Raw genomic sequence first — 14,586 nt, 5'->3', positions numbered from 1 at the left:
TGCAGAGGGGCAATTCATACAAGCCAGCAATCGTAACGGAATTTGTAGTTGGGCAGTTATGTTTCAGATTGTTGTTTGTATTTGCAATATTAGATCTAGCACTATGAACCCCGCAGCTCTAACAGCATCCAACCAGCCACAGCCTCAGCCACCACAACAGGCGCAACAACAGCAGTTCTCACATAGCATAGTGCCACCCACGGCAGTGTCCGCTTTGCCACCAGGGGCTTCTGCACCCGACAGACGAGGAGCGGGAAGTGCTGGTCTCACGGTAATTAAACTCATTGCTTTTTTTTCAAGACATTCTTGTCTCTTTATCACCTCTATCAAAGTTAAGCAGTTTTATGGCTTGTTGTCTCGCGACCAGTTAATCAAATGTAAAAAGTGGTTATTTAAGGTTTGGTTTTGGATCCGTTTAGGTTCCCCACTTTATAAATTCTGTGTTTTTCAACGGAAATTATCTGACAGTCCAAAAAGCATTGGCAAAAAGCTGGCGTTCAAAACCTTTTTTTTTGCAGCAACGCTATCGAGCCAAAAAGCTACTTTTGCCAAAAAAGTCAAAGAACCTGATGTAGAACATCAACTTCCATTTAATTGTTTTCAATCTCAGAAGACGAGTGCTGCTCAAATTATATTGGCCCTTTTTCAAGCAATCTTATTCCAATTCTTTGATTAACTCAAACAATACGAACACAAACTGCACGAATGAGATAGGTTGCGTCAGTGAATGGATGCACCATTTTGATCAGAAGCGCCTCCTTTTATTCTTTAAGCTACCTTTTTTGCAGCTTTTAAGCTTTTCTGTTCTCAGAAAACAAGAAAAAATCTCTTAGTTTTGAATTTTTTACGCTATTTCTCAAGCGTTGACACATCGTGCTTGTTAGCGCAAATCATGCTGTACCTAGCCTTTTGTTGAATATGATCACTGGGAGCTTTGAGTTCTTAGGTACCTACGCTCGGGCCGGGCATCGCGGTGGGGTCTGGAGCTGGAACAGGAATGCCAACTGAAATAGTGAGCCACGAACTTGTGTACAAATGGATTGAAGATTTAGGATGTTCAGAAACTAGAGAAAACAGTCTTCTAGAGCTGAGGTAGGTGTTGAAATACGCACGTACTTTTACAATATAGCTAGCTATATTTGGAGACTAAGATCAGAGCAAAAGTCTCGTGAACTTGGTTTTACGATTTGACGAAAGCTGTGTTGAACTGCTGTGTGAAATGGTGTGGGGCAGTTTGGTTGTCCTTTCAGCGTTTGCTCACCCGAGATTGCTGAGACTGAAACTTTCTAATGACTGCTACTATTCTTGCTAGTTCTTGAGCTCCGTTTTTATCTTATAACTCGGTACAAGTACTGCAATTGTCATGGAATCAATCAAAATAATTTAGGGACTGAAAGGGATAGAGAACGTCTGAATGTCGTTACAAAATTGGAACGATTGCAATTTTATTGTTAAGTAATGGCCTAACAAATCAACAAGCAAATTCAACAGTTTCAAAGTTGTTGATTTGAGATAAGAACCGCATCAAGTATCTATCTAAAGTAAAATGAACATTCCACAGTACGCTATAAATAGGCATTTTCCTGTTAATTCCTAAATTTTTAGTAAGAAGCGGGAGCAAGTACCAGAGTTGGCTCCTATGCTGTGGCACTCTTTCGGAACAGTGGCTGCTCTTTTGCAGGAGATCACAAACATTTACACACTCATTTACCCTCCAATTATGACAGTAAGTGTATTGAATTATATGATCTTACTCTATTGTCAAAGGCTGATAGGCTCAAGTAATGCTCAATTGAATATACGAACATTGGTCTTGAATATACGGACTCATAATTTGGAAGCGGAATTTATAGTTTCGACCACACTTATTCGAATAATTTGCTGCCCCACTTAGACCGCCGCCCTCTGCTCTAACGGCTCTGGTTGACGAAGATTAATTTCGGACAAACTTCTGATATTTCAGACAATTTTCCTATTTGATTGGCAAGCAAAAGTGTTTGATAACTTGCCGCTTTTTCACAGTAGTTTTCCAATTTTAATACATTCGGTTAAAGTGGTTTTTGTCATAAACAAACTTTAGTCCCTAACGAGTAATTTTTCGTTATTACAGTTTCGAAGCTGTAAGCTGAGCGAAGCTATATTGCGGTGCGCTTAGTTGTTTGTTTCGTTGTCTGACGCTCATTTTTGTGTTACCTTTGTTCTACAACGTTCTTTCGCTTTACTTCTGCAGTGACTTCTTCACGCTTGATTTGCTTTTTTTTTGCGTGAACTAAATTGCTCTCATTCAGAATTTACGCGAGTTGCTAAACCAAATTCATTTGCCAGATAACCGGCGGGAAGGGCCAAATAGCGCCGAGTGGTTAATGATTCTGATTCTTACGCCTGGGACCGGGGTTTGAACCTCTCCGTTGTCAATAATTTCTACCCTTCAAATTAAAGATGGACGACATTTTTTTCCAACTCATTTCTGTAACTGTTTCTATCTGTTTTACGGCAGGCGAGTCTTTCGCAGCTATTCTGACAGTCTGTGGGCTATGTTTTTATAGATGCGAGCTGAGCGCAGCTTTAGTACTGCGATTCTGTTTTTTGCTTCGCTGTCTGATGCTCTTTTTCGTTTTACATTTTCCGCGCCGCAAACTTCGAAAGAGCAATTTTGTTCTTTTCATGCCTTTTTGGACATTAGGTTCTCCTAGAGCCTTACGCCTTACCCCTCTAAGAATGCGATTCACCACAACTGTTTTGAGGCGCAATTTTAAGGTGTAAAGGGCGTTTCTTAATCTCCCCCAACACAACCAACTACCCTCCATCACTTGGTGGTTGGACCCTACTCCACATCGCTTGACCCCACACCACTCCGCTCAGGCCAACTCACAAATGCTAGCTTCTCTAAGCCTTAGCTGGGTACTAACGAAGCGAACCGCTCACCGATCGTTTGATAGCAATTCGCCCGACTCTAGTCGGTTCTGTTAGTTTTTCACGTGCAATTGTTCATTCAGCTTTTCTGATTGATTGGTTCTTGAAGTTTTTAATGCACTGTTTTAATGTGATCATGGCTGCTTCTTAGCGTTCTAATGTTTTTTGTAGATAATAGAAGCTGTTTTTTTGTATAGTACTCTTTTTGTGGTTTTTGAGTGTAACGTTTTTCGGTTGTTCGGAATTGAATGATTGTTCGGATTTGAATGGAATGGAAAGCTATTTGATTTTTGCTGGTGTTGGGAAAATTTTTACTGTTCCAACATTTTTGGCATTGAAATTTAAGATAAAAGTAAACGGAGAAATTGGTTTTGCAATTTGTTTTTGTGACGAGTAATTATGTACAGATTCAAGCCTTTAAAAATAACGATTTCAGCTTTGATGCAATTTTTTTAACCACAGGTGGACCGAACGCTAGGCAGATGATTCCTGTTTAATATTATTTTGAGATTTTTATAAATTTTCACTGTCTCCGTTTTCTGCCGTTTAAAAACTATTGCAACAAGTAATTTGTGTCTGTATCACACAATTTTTTGAAAATAGAAAATTTCGGGCAATGTAGAGGTCTCAAATTAGCCAAAAAATCAACTTTGATAATGTGAAACTAAAAGCTGAATATTGTAATATTCTCTATTTTCTGGAGTTGCAAACAATTGTAATCTCCTCAGAAAAACCATTTGCGTATTTCCAAATTTGCAGACGTAAAAAAAAACTGGTTTCATGGAAGGAACATCAAATCAACCAAACCCGATTTGAATAGTTAACATGGAATCTCTTTTTATTTCTATTTCCTGTGTTGTCAGCGCCGAACTAACATCCTCTAGTATATTGCAATACCGAAGAAGAGTTTATTGAGCACCAGTTTCAAAAACTTAATACAAATGTTCACTATGCTCATCGAATTAATCTTCTCATGACTGTGGTCGTTTCTGTGAATTGAACAACTAAATAGTTTTTGATTGTAAAGGCCGCATATAAATGACAATGAGTGTTTATGGAAGATGAAAAAAGTCTTTTCATCAGTTCTCAAAAAAATTAAAATTTTCAATTTCTTTAAAAAATACTCAGAAGGCCAAAAAAGGGGACCTCTTTTGAGAAACATTTTTCTTCAATACTACTAAATAAGAGCCAGTTTTTAGCGTTCCTTTACATGTTGGACACAAGAGATGCAGACTGTAAAAACTGTCAGAAATCTTAACAAATGGAAAAGTTACTAATTTTCTACAGGTACGGTTTGAGATGTTCAAGACCAAATTTCTGAAATAGACTTTAAATTTGCGCAAAACCTAAATTTTGTTTCATAATATCGCTTGTAACACATTTGCGAGATTTTTAAAAGGATAATTTTTTCATTGTGCTTCTTTAACATCAAACTGAGAAAAAAATTCGAAAAACTTCATTTCAGTTTGTGCCAAAATAACATTTAGCACACCACCAATCAGCATGTTTTGTGTAGAAAAAATTAAGATGATCTAATTGAATTTGACGAACCTTGAGTGAAGATCGGTTGCCAATAAGAAAAATTTCGAACATTTTTTTTGGTGGTGTTTGTATTTGTGTGATTTTCTTTGTGTGAAATGTGTGTGCTGTGTGTTTGTATGTTTTGTCTTTGTCTGTGTCCTTTTGAATTGTACTATTACTTATCCATCTAGAGTGTGCTAAGCAGTTTTTTGGCTGCCACAAAGGTACGACATATTTGTTGTTCAAACCGTAATGGTAATTTTCTACAATGCATATAAGTTGCTTTCGGATTCTCCTAACGATTTCTCTGACAGAAATGAATGGTTGTTTCTGCAACCTTGAGGGTGAAGTTGGGACATACTGTGCTACGCGCAGACTCGTGCGAGTCATCTTGTTTGATTGTATTTGCAACGCTCTATAGCTGAGTTTGAAGGGTTTGTCATTGCCAGACTTTTCAATTTTTTAAAATTTATTTGCATCTGAGACTGATTCAATTGTCGTTAGGTGTGTACACATTTAAATTTTAGAACTCACTAATAGGTTCTTTTTTCAAAACTTCAAATATAGGATATTTTGTGTTATGATTTTTTTCAGTTTTTTTAGTTCCATTTGAATTTTCTCATTTGTTTTAGAGTTATTTGTTTAGCCAAAGAGAAGTCCAACTTGATTGCTGAAATCGGTCACGCCAAGCAGGAGGTTCTGCGGCAAAAGCTATCTGCTTAGCGGTGGGAATTTTTTGACCTCAAGTACGAGGTAGAAAAGAAATAGTTTCCAATTAAATGTTTAGATGTGAAGATTTTTTAAGCACGTGCTTCAGTTTTGTTCTTACCAAGGTTTTTTTTGTATTTTAATTGGATTATTTGAACAAAGCACGTTTCTTTGGAAATAATTGTCGAACTAAATTCCTGGGAAATCTAAACTCTGCCCCATTTTAAACTGCCGTCATCTACTCAAAGGGTTATTTTTGGAGCTCTTTTACGTGACTCGTAGTGATTTTGAAGTGTCAGCCTCCTCTTTGATGCTTCTTTATTAGCTGTTCTTGAAGAATGTTCGTACAATTGTTATATAGAACGATTATGCAGAGAAACTGTTGGGAGTATACAAAAGCAACTTACATGCTTTGGAGAAAATGGCTTGAACTATTCGAACCAAAAAACATGCCGTTTTTTTCGGTGGACAAAAACGGAAGCTTCAACAAATTCGAAGGTACTTATAGTACATATTGAAAGACACAGACGCAGAAAAACCATAAACACAAACCACACATTACCCAAACAAATACGAACCCCAACACCAAAAAACTTTTATAATTTTGTTTTTGGCAATGGGTCAATACTCAAGGTTCGCCACTTTTAATTTATATTATGATTGTTTTTTGTGGAAAACCAGTTAATGACTTTTTGAGGCAATGGTATCGGCAACTGTTATTTTGACACAAAACTTTGATATAACTTTTTTAGGATCAGCATAATGGGACAATGTAAAATCTCGCAGATGTGTTCAACGATATTTAACCACACACAGTTTTAGTTTTCGACATTTTATTGTAATTTTTAGCAAATAATAAGTAATTTCTCTAATTCTGTCATGATTTCTTACAGTGTTTGGACTCTTCTTCAATTTGTCTAAAGTTTGAAGGAACTATCTCTCTAACACTTTGTAGGCATTTGATATTTACTCAAGGGTGTTCACCGTTCATTTATGCTTTGATCGTTTTTCTGGAAAACTAGATGTGCTCTTCTTGTGGCTATTTGTCGGTAATCGTAAAAATGACGCTAAAATCTGGAAAGAACTTTCGAAATATTTTGTCATTTTTGAGGTTTCTTGAGAATAATGGGACAGTTAATTTTAAAACTATGGCAGCTGTGTTGAGTGTGGCCTCGAAGATATCTGAAACCGCTATTTTCAGCAAATTTTTCCAAATTAAGCAGTTTTTCTCACTTAATTTTTGACAGTTTTTGCGCTCTGCCTCTAGTTATGTCTAACATGTAAAGGAACGTTGAAAGCTTTTATTTGGTCTTATGTAGTAGCGTTAAAGAAAATTGGTTATCAGCTAGTTTTGGCTATTTCACTCGTTTAAGTATGAGTTTTTAAAGAAATAGAAAAATTTAAAAATTTTTATGTGCACTGAAAAAGAAAGCACATTTCTTCTTTCAAAAGCTTTTCGGTTTCTTTCAAAAGAGCTTTTCGTTGTTCATATGAGGAGTTTTGCAAATACAGAAATGAGAAATCTTAAAAATTAGAAAAGTTATTAATTTTTTTCTACAGTTACGGTTTGAGATGTTCAAGACCAAATTTCTGAAATATACTTTAAATTTGTGCAAAACCTAAATTTTGTTTCATAATATCGCTTGTAACACATTTGCGAGATTTTTAAAAGGATAATTTTTTCATTGTGCTTCTATAACATCAAACTGAGAAAAAAAATTCGAAAAACTTCATTTCAGTTTGTGCCAAAATTACATTTAGCACACCACCAATCAGCACGTTTTGTGTAGAAAAAATTAAGTTGATCTAATTGAACTTGACGAACCTTTAGTGGAGATCGGTTGCCAATAAGAAAAATTTCGAAAATTTTTTTTGGTGGTGTTTGTATTTGTGTGATTTTCTTTGTGTGAAATGTGTGTGCTGTGTGTGTTTGTATGTTTCGGCTTTGTCTGTGTCCTTTTGAATTGTACTATTACTCATCCATCTAGAGTGTGCTAAGGAGTTTTGTTGGCTGCCTCAAAGCTACGTCATATTTGTGGTTCAAACCGTAATGGTAATTTTCTCCAATGCATATAAGTTGCTTTCGGATACTCCTAACGGTTTCTCTGACAGAAATGAATGGTTGTGCTTGTGGTTTCACAGTTTTAAGGTTGGTTTTTGCTATTTTGGAGGCTCTAAATCTCATTGAAGTCATCAGTTTTTACAAAAATCTTTTTGATACGGAAAAATGGTTTGTTTAATAATAATTAACGAGCAGAAGACAGCGAAACGGATAGAAAAACAACAAAATGGCGATGTTTTATTTCGATTTTTCCTTCCCCTTTTTCATTTTTTGTTTTTCTGTATATAAATCAAAACTAGACCCTGAGGTCTTTAAAATGGTGTTTTTCTTTCTCTAAGATGCGTAAGCAAAAGGTGAAAATTTGCAAAAAGCGCTCAGGAGATCTGCCATTAAAAAGACTACGAGAAAAAAAAACAAACAAGAAAATAGTTAAAAACAATTTTCACTGCAAAAACTCAATATCTAAATTTAAAAGCACCTAGTAACAACGTCAAAATGCAATCAGATAAAACCTCAACTACCCAAATTTACTTTTTCCTAAATATACACTTGATGGAAATCTTCCTTAATGAGACCAGTTAAGATGTCGACAAAAAGAGAAAATAATCGCGCGAAATTCAATTAAAATTTTTTTAAACCAAATGATTTCCAAAGTCTCAGAAATCATTAGGTTTTAACAAAATAATGCTTGATGAGTTTTTTATATAGTTACTATCAATCCAATGGGCCCTTTCTTTGGTTAGACTAAGCCATAGTAACGGACTAGAGATGAAGAAAATTTCAAACTTTGCGAAAACACATTACTGAAGCCATTGAGATCATTAGCTAATATCTGAATATTATGTATTTTTGTATTTTTATTTCAATTTTCATATATTCTAAATCAGCTAAAATTATACTAAAAGAATAAGTAAGTTCATTTGGGCCACATTTGAAAATCATTGAGATCCGATATTAGGCCAATGTGCCAAAAGAAGAGAAGAAAACACAAATACACCACTAACATAACTTATAAAAACTCATTTTGCCAAACAAACAAACCAGTTACGCCATAATATCAGTAGGCATGCTAATATTTGGATGGAACCTCTCAATGATGCGAATAATTTACAAGTTGACGAAAAGAAGACAAAAACTTGAAAAATCATAGAAAAGGTACTATATCAAAAACCCTGACTATTCGCTGTAACCTGACTGTTTTGGTTAACATCGTTCATTCAATCCTCAATTACAAGCTTATGAGACCGTTCAGCATTGTGCGCCTACCAAAAGAATAAAAAACGGGCAAAAACAGCGAATTGAAAAAATGGAGCGAGAAAACTATCGAAGCCATTAAAAAAATACTTTTCAGTAAAAACTTTTCTATTTTCCAATAATTTTTTAACTGCAATGGGATTCTTCTTTTTTTTAACAATGTGACTTCGAAAAGTCAACAAATATAAACAAAAACTTTAAAACCGCGAAACTTTTGAGAAGTCCCATAGTATCAACGCCATTAAATTCAATAGCTTTCAACGGATGCTAATAAATACGCTAAGTTATGCCTCGATGGGACAACATGAATGTTTGTCATCCATAAGTCATCAATAAGACATTAAAATAAGTCGTTGACTATGAAAACAACAGCAAATAGAGCAATATCACAACAAAAACAAGACTCCAAAAATTTAGTTAAACCTCATGAAGAAAATCAAAATGGTCTGAACAAAAAACCCATTTGAGTATATAGTTCCTCCCCCCACAAGTGGGGTCGGAACAATGTAAGTGCGGGCTAAATTTGAAAAACTTCTTGACACTCTCAAACTGGGCACTCAATTTGTTTTTCTTAGCTTTGAAATTAGGTCAGTTAATTCGTTAAAAGAAAACCGCAAGTTTAAAATACCTGATAATTCTGCTGATTTTCATTATTTGTATTCATATTTTCTTGGTTATCTTTGGTGATCGAAAATTGAAAATAAAGTTACTAAGTGGTTTGATGCGACCCTTTCTGCAAAATTTGGCTTGTTTTGTTTTGAAAAGAGCAACTGGCGCAAAGTCTGCCACTTTGGCTGATTTATTATTTGTCAAGCACTGATCTTAAAACTTTTTTCCGCTTACTGCTATACGGCTTTGTTGGATTTCGGCGATTTCGAATCGTTTTTGTTTTTGCTGACATATCTCATTGCAGTCTGTTTTAGTTTTATTTTTGCAACCATGAAAAATTCCAACTAACTCCCCCACTGAATTAATTTGCCGCGCCTGTCGTTCGAGAGACATTCGTCCGACGTTAGTCGGTTTCTTTTTAAAAAATTTATCATTCTGTATATGTACTCCCTGGTGAACTTGAAACTTTTTGCGTCTCCTTTGGGCAAATCCTCAGATCACTGCGAGCTTGCTAGTTTTTTAACTAATTTTTTTAAGGTCAAGGATGTCTTATGTTATTACTGATATATTGCTTTCTGCTCTCATGTTTATGATGTTGACAGGCTCACCAAAGCAATCGCGTGTGCAATGCATTAGCCCTTCTTCAGTGCGTTGCCTCACATCCAGAGACCAGATCGCCTTTTTTACATGGTATGACATTTTGGTGCATTAGTTCATTAATGTTTACTCAAGTTTGTGATCCATTAAAATACTGATTAGAATCTTGAAAGAAATTTGCAAGAAATTTGCTACATCTGATTGACCAGAATTTAGAGAACCACTCAAAATTTTGTATCCCCTTTTAGCCCAAATCCCCTTGTATCTCTACCCTTTTCTTCACACATCCAGCAAGACCAGACCCTTCGAATACCTCCGTCTAACAAGTTTGGGTGTGATTGGGGCATTGGTGAAGACAGACGAGCCAGAGGTGATCAACTTCTTGCTCACCACCGAGATCATTCCTCTTTGCTTACGTATTATGGAAAACGGATCGGAGCTGTCTAAAACGGTACGAAACATTTTTAATGGCTCTTCAACGAAGTTCATAGCAATTATTGTAAACGTGTGTCTTTTTTATGCAAAATTTTCTCTTGACCGTTTTGACTTTTCGAGTGACTTTTATGTTTATGCCCTTGACTTTTTGCGTTTCGCGTGATCAAAAATGCTCTCTCAATCACAAATTTAAGCAGCTGAACTCATTTGGCGGCAGTTTAATACTGAAAGTCAAATGAAAAATGCGCCGAAACTGGTGCCATTTTCACTTTAAATCTTAATAGTGGTATATGTTAACCTCTAATGTGGTTATTTGAAGACCACTATTGAACTTATAGTCTCCAAGAGCAATTTTTCCAACGTTTAATTGGTTATATTTAAAAATCAGTATCTATGGAGTAAATGGAGTTTCTGAACCAAGAGGTTAAAGTTTACATGCCTTCAGAATAATCTAAATAATTTATTATAGCTGCGAAGCTGTAAGCTGAGCGTAGCTATATTGCGGTGCTCTTGGTTTTTTTCGTTTCGTCGTCTGACGCTTCATTTTCGTTTTACATTTGTTCTAGAACATTCTGTCTCGTCACTGCTTAAATGGCTTTTTCGCGCTTGATTTCACGCTTTCTGCTTGACCTAAATTGAGGTTATTCAGAAACAGAATCTGTTCCTAAAACAAAGTTGATTGTAAGAAAACAGACGGTGCGACAGCCGAGTGGTTAAGGCGGCTGGCTGTTAATCCGGAGATCGCCGGTTCGAGACGCGGCAGGGAAAATTTTTTTGCACCCAAAAACAACCTCCTTTGAAATAAACTTTAAGTTTTATAGGCGGCGGCGATAACTATTATCAACTCACTTCTGTATCTTTTTCCATCTGTATTTTACGGCACGCAAGTGTTTTTCGCAGCTATTCCGGCAATCTGCCGGCTATGTTTGAAATAATCACAACTATACATTATTCTATTAATGATCTTCTGGTTATTGATTGATATTACCCATTTAACTGTTGGCTGATATATAAAAAATAAGAACCGAATGAACCTTATTGTCTGTTTTTTTGGTGTATTTTGACGCTGACATTGCAAGAACTCTATTTAAGTTCTTTTGAAAAGTATTTTTTTTCCTTTCGCTCTTAAATTAAAATATAATTTATTACACTTCTTTGTATGCTGTTCAAAAACAAAGATATTTTACTCTGCTAAGTATGCTTTTGCATTCTTACAAGCAGCTGTTTTGTCCGGTTTTTTCTACTGTAATTGTAGGTGGTTTGCACGTTTTTGATAACGCACCATCATACATATATATTCAGAGCTCTCTGGGAATAAGTTAGAAAGCTAAAAATTTTACAAAACAGTTGAAAGACGACCGTAAATGAAAAATGAATTACGTCGAGTTTTTGGATTAACCAGTGGACTCTTGGATGTCTTCTCTTGGATTTTTTTTCCCGTCTGATCAAACAACTCATCGAGAAAGTTTTCCAGCAGCCACAGTGACGTTAGTTTTGTATCAGTTTATTAATATCCGCAAAGCAATAGCTGGGTCTATTATAGGCCTTCTCTTTGATTTTTGCAAGTAAATTGGACCACGGTCTTTTACGACGTGAAGAGGAGTAATAGTGGTCATCTATTTATTTAGTTGCTCTCAAAGTTTGTCACAAAAATATTAGTCCTGTGGTTTCGCAATTTTCCGCTGAACCGATTTTTTGTCTGATCATTTGACTTTTTGTCCTCAAAAACGGGATAAACAAGTATTGACCGGAGGGCGTTAGCTTCTTTTACAACCTTTCGACTGGCAAGACGTTAATTGTGGTATTTACGGAAACTGTTTTTGGAGACATAAATTCATGGTACGAATCGAGGTTCTTAAGAGTTTGACCCCCCCCCCCCACCCCCCGTGTCCCGCCATCACTCCCCTCCCCCCGTGCGCTACCCCCTTCCCGCCGCAGCGCTCACCCCACAATACCTAATTAAGCTAAAGCTAACCTCCTTATACCGTCGCTAACTACTGACAAAGCCAACCGCTCGCCATTTGTTTGAGAGCAATTCTACCGAAGTTAGTTGTTTGTTTTTTAATTTAATTTAATTTTCTCTCGAGAGAGAAGTTCGAAGCAATTAATCTAAACGTGTGGTTCTAAACGTCTTTTTATGCAGAATTTTCTCTTGACTGTTTTGGCTTCGAAAACGTTCTCAAATGACTTAACTTCATTTTTGAGTCAAGGAGCAAGGTTCGAGTTTCAACCTGGGCGGATTTTGTGATGCGATGTCATACAGGACTGTTTTCACTGAAATAAATGATTCACTTTTGTAAAGTTTTCAGGTTTTGTGGTTTCCTCGTTTTAGTTGTTGTTCAGTGTGTCTCGGAAAGAGAAGGGGTGGGTCACTGATGGAGCAGATTTTTCAAAGGGGTTTTGCAACGAATTGTTCTGAAAGACCAGTTTAGCATGTTCTATTTATTTAAATTTTTGTTCACTAAGTGAATATTCTGTTCGAGTCTGTTGCAGAGTATTCACTGTTCACTTATTTTCATAGTTTTTGAAGTCAAATTGAAGTAGTGATTTCGGGTCAAGACGAAGCAGGAAGTGGAGTGCAATGCGAATGGTTTTGCAGCGCGCTTCTTCTGCATTTTTAATAGCCGCCCTCATCTTATCAGCCGGCTATTAAAGCACTCCAATTTTTACTTAGTCGAATAAAAAAATGTATCGCTTTACCTCATTTTGCCGCTTTTTCAACATTTCTCTCTTCTCTCATTCTGCTAAAAGTGATTTTGAACATCAGTTGCTCAGCAAAGCAATTCAAAATGAACAGTCAGTATAAAAAAATGAAGTCAGAAGTAGAAACGAGATAAACCCATAAAGCCCAATTTTAGATGCCCGCTATTTGAACGTCGTTCCTATTAAGTCTTAGTTACCATCTCTAATGCTTATTGGTATTGACAGTGGCCCCTGTAGCCTCTCTCTAAGAAACAGAAGTACGTTATGTTCAACTGATGCCATCAAAATAAATCGGACTTAAAAATGTTTTTGTATAAAAATCTTTTTTTTTCAATATCTATTCTTTCAATCCCAATCATGCTTATTGGAATCAACGGCGGCTATTTTCCGGCAATCTGCCGGGTATGTTTAAAGTAGAGTGAGAAAACGGTGTTTTATCGGATTTTCACAATTTGATTGGTTTCCCAATTTACTCTTAGTCGTCCGTTCTTGGTCTAGTTTTTTTAAGTCAATGAAATTTCTTTGAGTTGTAGGCCAGGACTTGTCCTGCTATATTTTCTCGTCAAGATATTTGTTATGACCATACGACGTTACGCTCAATTTAAATCTGCTCTTTGCTCATTCATTCATGCAGTTTTCCACACTTAATGAAGCGAGTTTTTTTGTTCATTTGCGTGAGTGTTTGGTCGGACGTGAGTCCTCCCTCAAAAATGACGTTCCTCTCTTTCAAAATGACTTCTTTACTTTTTTAACTGCGTGGGTTCAACTGCGTGGGTGTCACTCTAATTGAGGGTTATTTGAGAGCAGATAATAGAAGTAGCAATAACAGCATTACATCTCAGCAGTACAAAAAGAAATGAAAGGAATATTAGCTTTTTTGATTTTATATTTTAAAACTCCAGATCTACAAAGCTATCGCGGCTATTTTGTTTCAATCTGCCAGCTATGTTTCTAAATGTATCTGAATTGCAACACAATGTTAACTGTTCCGCGTGAATCCAGAAGCCAGGTAGAAATGACTAGTGGAGTAAGCATGACAAAAGTTCGCTATTCCCGGCAAAAATTTTGAAAAAAAATTGGCATGAAACCATTCACAGCAGCAGATAACACTTAAAAAAGACGGGAAAGAAACATTGGCTTGGCCGACGACTTTTTAGGAGCTCTTTTTACTATTCAAAGAAGTTGAATTCTGAGAATTTAATGAAGATAAATCGAAATTTGTATTTTTTGCCAGACAGGCTAACGAGAAAAATGCTTAAGGCCTTAGTATTTATTTTTCCTAAATTTTTTTGAGTCATTATTTACGTGACGAAATAACAAATGTCAAATAAAATTGGTCAACGTCAACATGTCAATCTCAAAACGGAGAGCCTGTTGTGTAAAGTAATTTTATTAATAATTTCTAAGTAATTGCTCTCAAACGAAGTTTGTAGCAATTATATTAGTCCTGTCAGTCTTTTTTATGCGATTTTTCGCTTGACCGAATTTTTGTCTGACGCTTTTGAGTTTTTCTCCTCAAAAACGGGATAAAGAGGTAGCGCCCAGTGGGCATTAAGTGCTCTTAGAGCCTTTCAGCTGTGTTTCAGCTCAAACTGTTTCGGAGACTTATTTTTATAGTGTGAAGGGCGGTTCTTAGAGATTGAAGACAACACCACTGTTGCCCACCCACCTACCTCCCTAGCAGCCCCCCCCCACCCACCCACGTGGCTACTTTCGAACAGCCGATCGCTAAAAACACGCAATTTTATACAAGCTTTTTGAAAATTTTGGCATTTAAGTTCTAG

The 14,586-nt window shown here is 36.2% G+C and overlaps 1 protein-coding gene across 1 annotated transcript in view; it reads left to right on the top strand.

The window, feature by feature from the left end:
- Positions 1-14,586, top strand: part of LOC142336187 (CCR4-NOT transcription complex subunit 9-like) — a 420,288-nt gene that overhangs the window by 388,655 nt on the left and 17,047 nt on the right. Inside the window, exons 2-6 of the mRNA XM_075384823.1 lie at positions 66-271; positions 947-1,092; positions 1,606-1,726; positions 9,670-9,757; positions 9,913-10,115. Coding sequence (XP_075240938.1) covers positions 104-271; positions 947-1,092; positions 1,606-1,726; positions 9,670-9,757; positions 9,913-10,115 — 726 coding nt within the window. The 5' untranslated portion in view covers positions 66-103. The remainder of the gene's footprint in view (positions 1-65; positions 272-946; positions 1,093-1,605; positions 1,727-9,669; positions 9,758-9,912; positions 10,116-14,586) is intronic.

Source organism: Convolutriloba macropyga, chromosome 3 (assembly GCF_964194025.1).
Source record: "Convolutriloba macropyga chromosome 3, txConMacr16.3, whole genome shotgun sequence".
Taxonomy (NCBI): domain Eukaryota; kingdom Metazoa; phylum Xenacoelomorpha; order Acoela; family Convolutidae; genus Convolutriloba; species Convolutriloba macropyga.
This window is presented reverse-complemented; position numbering and strand designations above follow the sequence as displayed.